Source organism: Amaranthus tricolor, chromosome 1 (genome assembly GCF_026212465.1).
Source record: "Amaranthus tricolor cultivar Red isolate AtriRed21 chromosome 1, ASM2621246v1, whole genome shotgun sequence".
NCBI classification, from domain to species: Eukaryota; Viridiplantae; Streptophyta; class Magnoliopsida; order Caryophyllales; family Amaranthaceae; genus Amaranthus; species Amaranthus tricolor.
The window spans coordinates 6,565,652-6,582,173 of NC_080047.1; the positions used below are offsets into that span (position 1 = coordinate 6,565,652).

At 29.7% G+C, this 16,522-nt stretch overlaps 1 protein-coding gene across 1 annotated transcript; it reads left to right on the plus strand.

Moving 5' to 3' along the window:
* Positions 1–1,061: 1,061 nt before the first annotated feature.
* LOC130819252 (two-component response regulator ORR25-like) lies at positions 1,062–16,419 on the plus strand. The gene is made up of 8 exons (XM_057685310.1): positions 1,062–1,179; positions 6,601–6,756; positions 8,328–8,681; positions 9,599–9,675; positions 9,885–10,122; positions 14,546–15,630; positions 15,738–15,851; positions 16,314–16,419. Exons 1-8 carry the CDS (start codon positions 1,062–1,064, stop codon positions 16,395–16,397), a joined length of 2,226 nt encoding a protein of 741 aa, XP_057541293.1. The 3' UTR covers positions 16,398–16,419.
* The last annotated feature ends 103 nt before the right edge of the window (positions 16,420–16,522 follow it).

Here is a 16,522-nt window from a genome sequence, read left to right on the forward strand (position 1 = left end):
AGATTTTCCTTTTCAAAAAAAAAATAGTTGCAAATTACAGTCTTAAAGTTTAACACTTTTGCAAATTACAACCTCAATGTTTATTTTTTGTGAATTACAGCCATCAAAGTATCAAAGTTTACATGTTTAGGCCAAAAACATAGAACTCCGGCCACTTAACCTAAAATTTCGACCGCCGAAATGATCGAAATTTTTTGTTTTGATTTGAACTTGTAAATTTTGATAATGTGGTGGTTGTAATTCGTAAAAAATAAAAATTGAAGTTGTAATTCACAAAAGGGCTAAATTTTAAAATTGTAATTCGGAAATTATTCCAAAATATATATATATATATATATATATATATATATATATATATATATATATATATATATATATATATATATATATATATATATATATATATATATATATATATATAATTTGTGTCAAGTTTTTGAATTTGATTATATAAGAGGATTTTATGATACATTTCACTATGTAGGATCAAATAAGAAGGATTTTAAAATAAGAAGAATAAGAAGGATAAAAAAGGTTTTTCTTTAGTCACTATATACACAAAAAAGATACTATATTATAAATTAAGAACATTCTTTTAATTTATGCTATAGTATCTTTTTTGTGTAACTTGGTGACTTTTTCAATTATGTGTTTTTGGTTCAATCGTGACCTTAGATTTTTTTTATCTTATTGAAATCAAGAGTGTAGAATGCTTCTTATCCTTCTTATTTTCAACACACACATATATATATATATATATATATATATATATATATATATATATATATATATATATATATATATATATATATATATATATATATATATATATATATATATATATATATATATATATATATATATATATATATATATATATATATATATATATATATATATATATATATATATATATATATATATATATATATATATATATATATATATATATATATATCCCTTTTCTTCTTCAACTCAATGTGTCTTTAGAAAAAAATTATTTAGCCCTTAATCTATTAATTAAAACTTCAAACACAACGAAAAAAATCTCAAGTACAAACATGATGTCTTTAGAATCACCAATGGGAAATGTTATCAAAATTCGAATTTTGGTTGTGGAAGATGAATCTTTATGTTTTCCTCTTACTACTGATTTTTTTGAGATGTTTCACCACAAAGGTAAATTGATAAATCTTGCTTTCATTTGTGCAATTTTTTTTATGTTTGTAAACTTATCATCCATGCTAATTTTCAATTGTTTATTAGTCATGAGGATTTTGCTTATTATGTGAAAATATTTTAGTACAAATTGATGTGTTTAAAAAAATTGTGATATGTTTTGTATCATGATTCATGAGTGATATGGTTTCTCAAATATTTTTCACTTATGTGATATGTGTTATGTGTGATTACTTTTTTGTAAAAAAAATTATCATCATTTCAATGAGTTCTATCAAAGGTAAAATTTCAGGAAGGGGGAAAATAAGGTAGACTAATACCCGCATCACAAGGAGGTCACAATTAAAGAGAGCCCTCCAAATCGAGTATTTTTTCTTTAAAAAAAATCTTAAATTAAAATTTTAAAATTACTTATAATGTTTTGTTTTGGAGATTTTTTTTCATTTAATTTTAATTTTTTAGTATCTAAAGTACAGAGAATCGAATTTTATTTTCGATTAGAGCATGTATTGGTTTGTTTCTCCTGGTAACGTCCTATGTTATATTTTTGTTGCCCTCTTTTTAATTCTACCCAACCATCAACCTACCTTGTAATAAAAATGTATTTGACATCATTATTAAGTGTTTTTGATTTGGTACTAATTTATTTAGGTATGTAAGTTTTTTTTTTAAATTGATTTTTATTGTTTTCACTTTTGCACATTTTAGAAATATGAGATATGCCAACAATTTCTTAGTTGGCCTTTGGTCTATACATTGACTCTAACCACTAGATGTAACGAAGGTGCTATCCTTGTTTTTTTTCCACAAATATTTTTAATAAATTAGTTATAAATTAATACAATGTAGTTTATAAAAATCTTTAACCCGGCCCGTATACAATTAAAATAGATCCATTAGGAATAGAGTTTCTCCCTTTTTTGATTAAAGTGGGGTTGTTTGTAGGGTTTATACTTTTTATACAATTCAGTTCAATTAGTTTGATCTTTTTATTTCTATAGCTTATCATATGTCCCATTTTTATTTCCCAATATCCTCTTTTCTAATGACATAAATTTGGAGGTGGGAGGAGATGCACAACACCCTTGTAATTGTTCTTTTTTATTATTATTATTATTATTATTATTATTATTATTATTATTATTATTATTATTACTACTACTACTACTACTAATATTAATATTACTCACTCCGTTTTTTTTGTTTCTCCACTTTAAGTTTTTCCTGTTTAGGAGTGAGAATTTTAAATTTAATTTCGAAGTATATATTCAAGACAAAATACATTAATGTGGGATCTTGTTAGATTCGTCATGATGCAATGAATTTTAATATATAACTTGTATAATTTTTTATTATGCGTACTAAGAGATATCAGATATCGAGACTAAAATTTGCTTTGAAAAACGTACAAAAGGTAAAATGGACAAACAAAAAGGAAGGGAGAGAGTATAATTTTAAATTAATTTTCATTTTACTTTTTTGGCGAATTACCTACTATAGGCTCTATAGCATCGGGTTACTCAAGTTTACTCTAGACAAATACACCCTAAAGTTGGGATTATTCATATTTAATCAATAGGTGAGATTATTGTAGAAAAATCATGAAAATGTTGGATTATTCTAGGTAATTATTATTATTATTATTATTATTATTATTATTATTATTGTAACCATAAATATTATTGTTCTTTTTAGCTAGCAAAAAAATTATTATAAAAACCTGATTTTTTTAAGGAAAATTTATTTCTATAGGTCCGACCTTTAAGCATTCATCTTTTAAAGGTTCAATCTTTTATTTATCTTACAAAAGTTCATCTATTACACGACATTTTCTTAATTTCTTCTAAAGGTCTAAATGACCTTTAACATATAAAATATGTTGCTTCATTTAAAAAAAAAGGAAAAGCCACGTGTTAGATCTTTATTTTTATTATTAACAAAACTTTAGAAAAAATAAAAATAAAAATTAATAAATAAGTCGGAAAAAAATTATTTTAAAATACTAGTTCCCTAGCTCCCTTCTCTACTACCCACCTCCAACGCCCCATCCTACCCTTTCCCTTGCTACCCCTCCACACTTAAAAACAATTATTACAGCTTGTTCAATTGATTGATTTTAAAGGGAAGAGAGACTTTAGGAATTATCTTTGATTTCAAGCATAATTGCATAAATGTTAATAACAATTATTACATGTCTTCTCATAAGAGAGAAAAATATAGTGAACTTTTTGAAACACAAATTAAGATGATAATTTGAACATAACTCAACTCTCAAGAATGAACCTAATAATATCTCTTATATTTTTCATACTAATTTATAAATAACAATGTATCATAAAATCCTCTTATATAATCAAATTCAAAAACTTGACACAAATTTTATATATATATATATATATATATATATATATATATATATATATATATGTATATATATATATATATTTGGAATAATTTTTCCGAATTACAATTTTAAAAATTAGCACTTTTGTGAATTACAACTTTAATTTTTATTTTTTACGAATTACAGCCACCACATTATCAAAATTTACAAGTTTAAGTCAAAACAAAAAATTCCGATCATTTTGGCGGTCGGAATTTTAGGTTAAGTGGTCGGAGTTCTATGTTTTTGGCCTAAACCTGTAAACTTTGATACTTTGATGGCTGTAATTCGCAAAAAATAAACATTGAGGCTGTAATTTGCAAAAGTGTTAAACTTTAAGGCTGTAATTTGCAACTTTTTTTTTTTGAAAAGGGAAATGTAGAGTAAGTACTGCATGCTTACTCGGAGGGGTATATTATACTAAGCGGACGGGCGGGTATATGCATGGGTATTAACCGTCCAAATTTTAATTTTTTCTTTGAAAAATAATGTCCAAACCCACTCGTTTTTTGAGCCTGGTGGGTAGCCCGCCCATGAATAACTCGAATTGTAAGTTATCATTAGAGATGTGCATGGGTCGAATCTGATTCGGGTCTAGCTAGACCCTAATTTTTTATTGGACCCGGACTAGACCCAGATCCATATAGGGTTTGGAAAATTTGGACCAGAACCCAGACCCGTAGGGTCTGACGGGTCTAGGGTCTGGATCTGGGTCTAAAATACATTTTTTTTTCATGAAATTTTTTAAAAATATTTAATTAATTTTCGCCCATTCATATAAAATTATTTAAACATTTTCAACTGACAAGAATCTTCTAATACTTTATACTAATGGAGGGATTAAATATATGAAGCTTTCCAACATTCAAGTTCTTAGAACAAAGTATTTATCAAGTCTATTATTTTTTAAAGTATAAATATAGCGACCACATTTCATATTACATGAATCGATAAAGTTCTAAATTACGTAATTTTCCGAAATATAACAAATTCCAAATCAAATAATTAAATTCACATGATATACAATATATAATTTTTTAAAAAATATTTAAATGGGTCCATGGGTCGGATTTGGATCTCAAATGTGTGGACCCGGACCCAGATCCGTAGGGTCCAAAAATAGGTGGATCCAAACCCTTAAATTAGGGTCGCGTTGGGTCTAAACCGTTAGGGTCTAAGACACATGCCCATCCCTAGTTGGCATTAAGGATGCGATAAGTAGGCATTTAAGGATGATGTAAGTAGGCATTTAAGGATACTATAAGTAGGCATTAAGGATATTGTAAGTAGGCATTGAAGATACGATAAGTAGGCATTAAGGAGGATGTAAGTAGGCACTGAGGATGATGTAAGTAGGCATCAAGGATACTGTAAATATGCATTTAAGGATATTGTAAGTAGGCATTAAGGATATTGTAAGTAGGCGTTAAGGATATGGTAAGTAGGCATTAAAAATGACGTAAGTAGACACTAAGGATACGGTAACTAGGCGTTAAGCTTTAATGGGTTGGGCCTGAGAGATATTTTTGTCCTAGTTAAATTGATATTTCCATTGAAAATAAACTTACAAATACTAAAATTGTATTATATATAAATATCTATATATCCATAGAATAATAATAACTTGGAATTGCTGATCACATTCCACAGTTGTAGTACTTATAAATCTCCTTGGCTATATTTTTTGTGGGAAATGTTTGTCTCATTGTTAACTTTTTATAAAATATTTTTTGATATAATAATATTTTTATATAAGTGTGTTATTAATTGTTGAAATATTTGATTTAATATAATGTGATATTTATTTTTGTTTGCAAAATTTATTAAGATCATTTTTATTAAAAAATCACAATTTTTTATTGTATAGGTAATAACTTGTCCTTTATTTAAAGTAAAAATATAAAATATGATCATATATATTTAATATGTAACTAAAAATTTTTCATTCTATATGAAGCAATCGACATGATTTAAATCTTCACAATCAACTATTAAACAAAAAATATAATACAATGTATAGAACTTTGTAGAATGAAAGTGACTATTAATATAATGGATAATTAATTTTAATTTTCTCCCTATTTTATACGAATATGCTAGAAAATATGTACAAAGTCGTGCATAATCGCATGGGTACTATATCTAGAATACTTCTATATACTAATGGTGAAACATAATGTCACATGACATTTTTGTCAAAATCAGCAATTAATAAGTAAATATTAAAATAAGAAAATAAATCATGATATATATAAGCTATGTAATATATTTCTTATAAATAAATAAGATTTTTTAAATCAAATACTTGATTGTTTCTCAATTTACATAACCAATTTACATTCATATATTAATTGAATCAATAGCTAAATTCAGTTATATGTAATTTTTCTAATCTATTTAATTCGATTTACTTAATAAAATATTTAAATTATATCCAATTAATTGAAAATATTTATTCAATAAAAAAAATACCCATTTTCTTTCAATATTTTTCAGTTTTCAAAAGTAATCTAGCTTTTCCAAATTGCATAATCAATTTTCATATCTAGTTGCTAATAAAAATTATTTTTCATTCATTACCAATTTTCTCATTTCGGAATAGTATTTAAAAGTTTCATAGTGATCCTTTTGAATTATTTGTATTATTAAGTATATAATTAGTGATAAATGCAGATATTAGTATTAGGTGGACAGACGGGATGAATCTGCTCAACTATAATTTTTTTTATTATAAATAACACAATTTAATATTAACAATATTTATTATTAAATAACCCGAGTTGGACCTAATTAATTCCCCGATGTGCAACATCATATCATGTACTTCAAAGATTTTTTCATTTGAAAAGGGTTTCCTCCAACACACAACAAATTTCTCTTGTCACCAAATTTACTAAATATTTTCTTAATCATAATAATTAATTAACTAGCATGTTTTTTTAACAAAATAAAGCTAATTATTTTTTGAAAATACATTAATTTATCAAATTGTTAATAAATATACTTGTTTATAACTTAATTTTGTTTGAATAATACAGTTATTGTTGCAAAAAACGAAGATGAAGCAATTACAATGCTTCGCATGCATGAAGGAGTATTTGAACTTGTTCTAATAGATGCTTATTTGGCCATGTCAATCAATATCATTGAGTTTAAGAGATACGTTGAAGAAGACCTCAAAATCCCCCTTGTTTGTAAGTATATTTTTCATAAATTACGATTTAGACTAAGGAAATGAGAGAGTTTTTTAGAAACTACTCTCTAACTGAGATAAAACTTAATTCTCTTATAAGTTTTAGTATAATATTGTTGTGTGTTTGTTGAATATTACTATTTTCATTACTTGCTTTTGAAATTCCGTGTAATAACTTCCTAAATAAATGAAATATTGATTTTAGTACGTGTTCAATTGTATTTTCGTTTAATATTTTTGTTTATAGTATTCTTGAAGAAAATAAATTTATTGAGTTACGCACGCATCACTAATAACCTTAAAAAAATCAATTAAACTAACATAAATCATTCCCAATGTTTGATAGCAAGAACTTTTAAACAAGCCATAAGTTAACTTTTGAGTCATCAAGATTACATAATTTAGGGAAATCAAACAATATAATAAAAGAGTTAAAAAATTCTAAATATCAACTTTTAAAGTGGTTTGAGAAATGAAAAGATATTAGTGACTGAGAAATAATTAAATAATTACATGGCACATGTTTTTAAATAATTTATTAATCACTATGAATGAAGTTAACAATTAGATATAGTTAACACTTCTACTTTTCATTATTATATTCTGCCAATTTTTTTAAATCATTTTGATTTAATTTGAAAGTTTATGGTAATTTAGCTGTTTGATGGGAATTTTATAAACAACAATGACATAACCTTAATTTCAAAAGATCAGAGTTAACCACATAAAAAATATATCAATTTTAATGGTCATCCATAAAGATTCTTGTTTCCCATTTATTTTGATTTTCTACGATCTTAATTTGTGGTCTAGGTCTTTCATATCATTTTCAACTCTTGCTCTCCAAGTAAACTTTGTTGTGCTCATTTTCTTTTTAAGTCCCTCAAGATCAAACTTTCTATCTTTCTAATGAGTTCTCTAATATCTTGTATTTGCACATGCTCAAACCATTTGAATACTTTTCTTTCATTTTTCCTCATATTTGCAATTCCTAAATCCTATCTTATATAATAGCATTTGTCCAAGGGTCGTTCAATAGAACATGCCTTTTAACTTAAGGGGCGCATCTCGATCACGTAATATCCAGTGGCCACTCTGCATTTTGCCACCCACACTTATTTCTACTAGTCAAATCTCGTCCTATATATTCACAAACTCCCTTAGTCTTTCTCAATTTGCCCCATTTTTATTTTTGGAGCATACCACTTGTTTTACTTTATTTTTTTATTTGGAATGGACTCTAGCACTTTCATTATTTCTTAACATTGTTCTGTATCATCTACACAATTTAGTTGTTTTCTTCATTGAATATCAAACTATTACAAAAAAAAAAAAAAACAAATTCTCATATTCCTCTTAAAAAAACCAAAAAACTCTTCGTTCTATTATACTTGCTACGTATTTTTCCACACAATATATCACAATCGAATGTGAGTATTTCAGTTTAGAGTAAGTATAACTATTTTAACATAATAGATGAGCAAACCATAAGCTTAGGTAGTTACACATTTGATACAATTTTAGACATGTTGACATGAATCATTATTTGACACTTTTTTTTTGTTATTGCAGTGATGGCTATTGACAACAAGGAGAGAGTCCAAAAAATACTTGGATTGGACAATGAAGCATTCATAATTGCTAAGCCACCACCAATACTTGACCTTCAAAACCTTTGGCAATTTATACTTTCAATGCGCATGACTGAACCAATTGACCGCAACAATCGGAGAAAAAAGGTGACAAACAAAGTAGGTGGTCAAAATGCTACTCGACCACCTAAAAAAAGGCTGGTTTGGACACCAAAATTGCATAGAAAATTCTTGGACTCTATTAGACTTCTTAGTTTCAATAGTAAGTACTTTAACTCTCTTGTTTTAGTTAATGAGTTTGCTTCACTACCCGACTTTCATGGGATATTTGGATGTTGGCTTTTATATTAACTTTTTGGTTGACTTTTGACTTTTTGCTTTTAGATTTTGGCTTGTTGGCTGGTCAAATAGCAAAAAAATATTTAGTAAATGACTTTTAAGTAAGTTGAAATGTTAGCTTTTCAGCCAACATAAAAAGCTATTCTAGTTAGCTTTTTGTTAACTTTTGACTTGATCCACTTTTTCTCTAATAAACAGTCAACAACCAACAATTAATACTTAAATTTTTCAAACATCTCCATAAATAACTACCGTTTTCATCTAACTTAAAAGCTAACAAAAACAGTCAATATTTTCAACTAATCAAATAGGCAAACTGAAAATCCAACAACCAACGGTCAACATTCAATTGCCAAATATCCCTGGATATCGTTTGTTTGCACTAAAGTTCCTGTAGGAATTTTAAGTTCTTAAAAGTTGATGATTTGGTTTTCTTTTGGGTAGTTTTATATCAAATCTTATAATTTTAATAAATTTAAAAAAGTAAAATTTATAAAATCTTTATACCAAATTTGAGATTATTGGTGGTTATTTTAAAATATTTTGTAATTTGTGTCGAACAACTTATTTTTTATTTTTAATATTGTATTTGTATTTTTTTAGATAGCATAAAAAATGAATGGTTTAGATTTCATATCAGAAAGAATGACCAGTTTGAATAAAATATTAAGGTGGCTGGCCAACCACTATAGAATTACCCGTAACTTTTACATGTGTAGGTAGGGTTAGTAAAGTGAATATACACAATTGGCAATCTCATAGCAAAGAGGTTATTATAAATAAGAATTACGAATAAATATAACGAAAAGAATTATAAAGTTTTGGATGTAGTGAAATTTGACATTGTGAAGATAGTGAATGATTTCCTTTCATTGATGTGTTTTTTTTTTTTGCACTTTACTTTTAAAATAGGGGCTGTCCCAAAAAAGATTATGCAATTCATGAATGAGCCAGGAATAACTCGATCACAAGTAGCTAGCCATTTGCAGGTAATTTGTTTAGTCTCACAACAATGTTTAAGGCACAAATAACCTTAATGATGAATTTTATTCTAAGTGGGCATATTTTTCTTTGTCCTCTCTTTAAAGGGGCACAAATATGATATGTCTACTATTCTTTACTTTGAATTCTGCCTTATGCGGAATATTGGGTTGTTAACTATGACTATAATTATGACTAAAATTTTATTCTAACATAGTGGCAAATATTGCAGAAGTACAAAGATTACTTGAGGAGAATTTGTGAAGCAAAAGCCAAGAAAGAAGATGCTATACCACAAAATTGGACTCATAATCCATTTAGATCAAACTTCACAATGAGCCGATTCCCAAATCTAGCTCAACATAGCTACTTGATAAACTATGCTCATGCTAAGAGCCTAATGGCTGAGACAACTAAGAACAACACCAATCATGTTGCTTCTCCAAAACTTAGAGGTAATTGTAACAATCTACCCTTGTATGATTCAAAGATTTACATACATTCCATGACATTTATTTATAATAAAGATTCTTAACTCTTTAATTATTTTATTGATAACGTAAACACATTTCCTAATTGATATTCATAACCGTGTTATTGTAATATATATGCAATCAAAATGAAAGATTAAACAAGATAAAATATGAGGAAAACACAGAAAGTTTGTATAAAGAAAAGTTTGGAATTTAGTGTTTAAGATGTGAGGTTTGTACCTTAACAAAGATATTTGGTAGAGTGTCTTTTGTGCAAAATACTTATTCCCTTTGTTCAAGGTGAACACACTATTCACTCTCAAATCTGCATTTATCCAAGAATGAATTGAATCACGTTCCACTATGACCAGGTTGAATAGAAAGATGAGAATATGAGGGGAAGATGAGAATGTTTTTGTGTTTACGGAAGGAACAAACAACACACACACATATATATATATATATATATATATAGGGGCAGAATTAGGTAAAAGGTGAAAACTATTAAAGTGGTGAAAACTGAAAACCAGACTGGGTCACACATATTGTGACAAAATGCGTACATACTATCTTATAAGGTGTACATATTTTTGTAAAGGAAAAATAGTATTTACAAATCTGTCATCTGAATATGTACATCATTTAAGCATGTATGTATACCTTTTAGCAAATGTCTAATTATTTACAAAATTTCCACCAAAATATGTACAACATTTAAGCTGTTATGTACACTTATTTTTAGTTTTCACCACTTTAAGTAGTTTTCACATGATCCAAATCATATGTATATAATTTTTCCAACATCAGTTTTCACCTCATGGATAATCCAACTTGTTCACAATATTTTGCCAAGGTATTAATTGATCCAATTATGCGTGGTATATTGAAGCAATTATGCACGAATTGGATTTGATACACAAAACAAAGGATATTCCAAGAACCGGCACTTAGGATTGAATGTTGAGAACTGAACTACCAGGCTTCCTATTTACTCAATTCTACGCTTCTCTCTTTGCACTCCAAAAGGATTATCAGTTTCTATGGATGGGGTGATGTAGGTTCTTGAAGAAACTCAAGAACACGTACACCAAAGATGGGCAAAACTGGCCCAAGGTAACCCAATTGCTAGGCAATTGCAAAGAAAAACACTTAGTGATTTCTGAAATTTTATTGATCAAAACGTGAGTCTCATACATTGAATATATTTATAGGACTAGTCTACATGAACAAAGGCATGAAAATACACGTAAGTAGCTAACTCTAACGGTCGTTTTTACCCATGTGAGTTACACGTGTTCATTAAAGAACATAACAGAATCAGAACATCAAGTAGCCTACTGTCAGTATGTTGCTGTTGACTACTTGACCTTCGCCTCGATTTCCATGCACTTCCGGTGATTTTAAGGAGGGTTCTTGGGCCATGACAACAAGGCCCATGTAAGGAGATTTCAATTCTACCCTCCATGTCCTCCCATGAACTCTGGTCACACCTGGGCTGGTCCGTCAAAGTAGCCTGGTCAGAAGGTAGGATCAGACTGTGCTGCAGGTCTGATCTTGCTTGTTCTGTTCTTGTTGTTGACTCTTCTTGTATGCTCCTTTGTGTTTGTCCTTCCATAATTAATTTATCTTCCCTTGGGTTGTCTTGGTTTGAATTATGATCATCAATATTCAGTGATGATGTCCTTAGTACAGAACCAAGTTCAGAATGTTTAAAATCCTTATGAACTTCAACAGAAACATCAATGTGGTTTCTGTTGTTCTTGTTGATGTTGTTCCCATTGTTGTTGTTGCTTGCTGGTTCCCTTAAGTCCTCATAGTTTCCTTTATTGCCTTGTTGATTTGGCTCAATATTGATCCAATTACACATGGTCAACGCATGAAATTGGATTTGATACGAAATGAGGGATATTCCAAGAACTGGCACTTAAAAATGAATGTTGAGAACTGGACTACCAGGCTTCCTATTCACTCAATTCTACGCTTCTCCCTTTGCACTCCAAAGGAATTATCAGTTTCTATGGATGGGGTGATGTAGGTTCTTGAAAAAGACTCAAGAACACGTACACCAATGAAGGGCAAACTGGCCCTTAATAACCCAATTGCTAGGCAATTGCAAAGGAAAACACACTTAGTGAATTTTCTGATTTTTATTCATCAAAACTTGTGTGTTTACAAGGCTAAGGCCATCTATATATAGGCATATGGAACGAGGAAAATACAATGAGAAGGCTAATGACACGTCTAACTAACAATAACGGTCATAAGGGAGCACGTGCACAACATGTGCTTCATTAAAAACATAAAAACAAGCTAAGTATAATCCTGACAGAAGGCTGCTGACTGGGTGACCTTCCACTCACTTTCTTGTGCTCTTCCAAAGGTTGATAATGGTCAATAAGGCCCCATAGGTCAGGAGGTACGTTCAGGACAAGACGCACAAGGTCAGCTGGTCGTAAGATTAGTTCTATTTTGTTATGAAACAGCTGCTGACTGAGCTACCTTCGTCCACTCTTCTTGGGTTCTTCCAATAGCTGGTAATAGTATCCTTGAATCATGGTAGATAGATCCAAGTGTAAAGATTTCATTTCTATCCTTAGAATCCTCCAAGGAGTCTAGGCTCGTTCTTGCACAAGTCCTCAAGGTCTGCTGGTCATCAATTTCAGCCCAACCCTGATGTGTAGTTGCTGTTGAGTGGGTGACCTTCAGCTCTGCTTCTTGGAGTCTTCGAATGTTTGAAAGAAGGTCTCTTGGACCATGGTAGGAAGTTCCATGTGTAGAGATTCCATTAGTACCTTCTATGCTTCCCAAGGTGTCCATGCTTGCTCTGGAAAGGACGTGCAAGGTCTGCTGTTTGCAAGTTTCTGTCTGACTTTGTTTTGCTGTTGCTTTGAGCTTCTGTTCTTCCTTTTCTGTTGTTGATTCTGTCTCATTGATGGAATATGCCTCATTGCTTTGCTCCTCATTCTTGCTCCTTGTGTGAATCATAATTGAACCATCCCCAATTTGGTTCATATTAGTCCCATATTCACCACCCTGATTCTATCTCCGTCTTTTAATCTTTAAGTCTGATTGATTTTCAATTTATGTCTTAATCCTTCAAAAATGCATTTTCGGTTTCATCCTTAGTTTCAAGAAGATACACTAAGGAGAACTATGAATAATCATCAACAAAGGTGATGTGAAATTTTTTATCACTCCTACTAATAATCATCTGTTCTTCCTCCACTAGAAAACAACACCCTGTGAAGCCATACATCTTGCCCTTTTCATAACCACCGCAACAACCACAAATCTACCACCATAACTAACCATAAACTAAAAAATTGTGTAATTCAAAACCAAAAATTGTAAGACTGAAACTCTAAATAGATATAAAGCAATATAAGTGAGTAATTCAAGCTCTAGCAGAGATTTTTGGTTGAGAGCATAGATAATTTGGAGAGAGAAATGAAGAAAACTAAATGATACTTAAGAGAAGAAATACACGAGATAGTGGTGGTGAGAGGAGAGAAGAGTGAGAAAAATAATGGGTGAAAGAACAACAGAGCATTAAAGAAAAACAATAATTTGTCGAGTGTTTTCCGTTACGTATATATAAATCAATTAAAAGTTGTTTGGTATGAACTTTTTGATACCAAGTAAGGGATTTAATTACCATTACTTCACATTTTTTGTTTAGTATGATATTAGGTTAATCCAATCCCTTTTTTGAGGGTAATGGATACCCTTATATTGAACTACTCATTTATGTTATGTAACAAATTTCCTTTCTAAAATCAAGTAAGTATTTCCTTATATTTTCATACCAAATAAGATATAACTACAACCCATACTCTTACCCTTACTCCTCTTTATCATTTTCCTTTCCATTACATGTTATGTTCCCATACCTAACACCCCTTAAGTCTCTAAAGTAATCATCATTGGTTCTTTTTTTTATCTTTTCGGATTCTATTACCTTCCCTAAATGAGAACAAATCAAAAATTTAATAATGAAATCAATGGTAATAAATTATGAATTTTAATAACTAAAAAATATATTCAAACCAAATAGCCATTATATGAAGAAATTAGGCAGAATTAAATGGTTGCAATAACAAGCATTGAATCACGAAATCAAGTGAGTAACAGAAGAAAATTGAAGACTCTGATAAAAGAAACATCTTTAAATACAGTATGTGTAAGAAGGGCATGTGCTGAATCCAATACACTTTTAGTCCAAAGGACTCTCGTTTGAGGGGAAATAATGAAGTATGTAAGATAGTTTAAAACTTCAATCATCAACTTAAATTTTTGGTTAAGGTAGTTCTTTAATACTAATTAAACATATAATATTTAAATAAAAGATATTATATAAATCAGTAAATAATCAATTCTAATTAATTTTGTTAAGATTTTCCATCAGGTGCATCAACATCATCTAGAGGTCATACGCAGCCAAGGATGACCAGGTTTCAAAATGATTTCGCGAAATTTGCGCAACCTTCAATAATAGGTGGTCGAAGAAATGAGCAACTTCGAGTGACTTACCCTAGTGTTGCTCAAAATTCGTTGATGGCGAGCAACAATTCGAGCACACAAGTTCAAGTTGCTCAACAAGGTAGAGGATTTTATGGGCCTAATCGCGATTTATTTGGAAATACCATGGGTAGATTTAACAAGAATAGTTCAAAATTTGATGGTACTTTTAGGCAACCACAATCTTTTGTCAACATATCCTCAAATTTTAATCAACAAGCTAATTTTGTTGGCAACATGGACAACTGTTTTGGACAACAAAATCCTAATATGGTTAATCCTATAAACAATAACTTTGGTGTCCAACCTCAATTTGCACCTAATATGGCTAATATGAGAAACTCTGTTCCCAACTTTGTGGAAAATATGAACAACTTGAGTAACAATGTTCCCAACTTTGTGGAGCAACCCGTGAACAACTTTGGTGTACAACCCCAAGTTATGAAGAACTTTTCAGGGCAACAACGTTACAATGTTCCCAACTTTGTGGAGCAACAACCACCTTATGCAAGCAACATCGGAAACTACGTTGGGCAACTCCCTTGTGTTGACAACATGCCGAACTTTCAACAACAGCCAAACATCGGCAACATGCCAAATGTTTTCGAGCAAAGACAATATGATGATGGTGTTCGTGTCATAAACGAGCAACGACAATATGATGATGGCGTTCGTGCTATGAACGAGCAACAACAATATGATGATGGTGTTCCTCTTATGAATACAATGCATAATGATTTTGAGGAGCAAGAAGTTGATCAACCGGTTAAAGGTGTTAATGACATTTTAGTTGATGATTATAATCAACAAGTGATGGTGCCTAACAATATGAATGACTATGTTGTCCCGAATCTCTTGACTGTTGTTCATCAACCAAATCTTATGCACAACGACATGAATGTCCCTTCTATTAATTTTGAAAATCAAGGAGAAAACACTCTTCAATCCTTCCTTGATAATGAGCTTGAGCAGGTAATTTTACGCGAATTTTTAGTAAAATCGTTGAATAATGACCAATCATTTTGAATTAGAAGACAAGTATTTATATTTCTATTACTATAATTCATACTATTTTACAGGCACTGTTGGAATTTAATTCTGCTACTGGATCTGCATATGACCTTCAAGGTGGGGCATCATCTAATGCTGTTGATGAAAACTCCAAGAAACGTCAACCAGTAAAAGTTTCACAAGTATTTTTCATTTTTTTATCATTTACTATTTACTATATTCTCCCTGTCTCATTTAACTTGCTCTTAATTTCTTTTATCGAAATGATTTGTACATTATTATTATTTTGGATTGTATTGTTTACTTTGCACTTTTTTCACTTTTGGTAATTGTTCCACATCTTTCTTTTAATTTTACCCCACAAATTCATTTAATTTTTCAATCTTATCCACGCATTTCTTACCCCACATGATCTACCAACTACAAATTAATATTTATATCCTTTTGAAATCAAGAGATGCAAATCATATTATGACAGATGGAGTAGCAATTGTCAATGCACAAAGATTTACGCGTTGACCCAGTAATTGATGAATTTATGTCAACAAACTACTTTAAATAAAAATTTAAATCCGAGAGTTAAACCCCGATATTATATATAACATGATAACTCTATCAATCTCATTACAATTCGTGTTATGCAGAATGATCTGGATGAATTTGCGGCCTTGCCATCCGCGGATGATGAAAACGTTGGTGACATTCTACCATTGCCAAAGGAGACTTGAACATTTTTCGTTTGCTTTCATAATTTCATATAAATTATGAAAATGTTTGAACAAACTAATTTTAATAATTGTTGAACCTTTGTTTAATTAAGTTAATTTCTTGTTCCGAAAATGTTTGTACATTA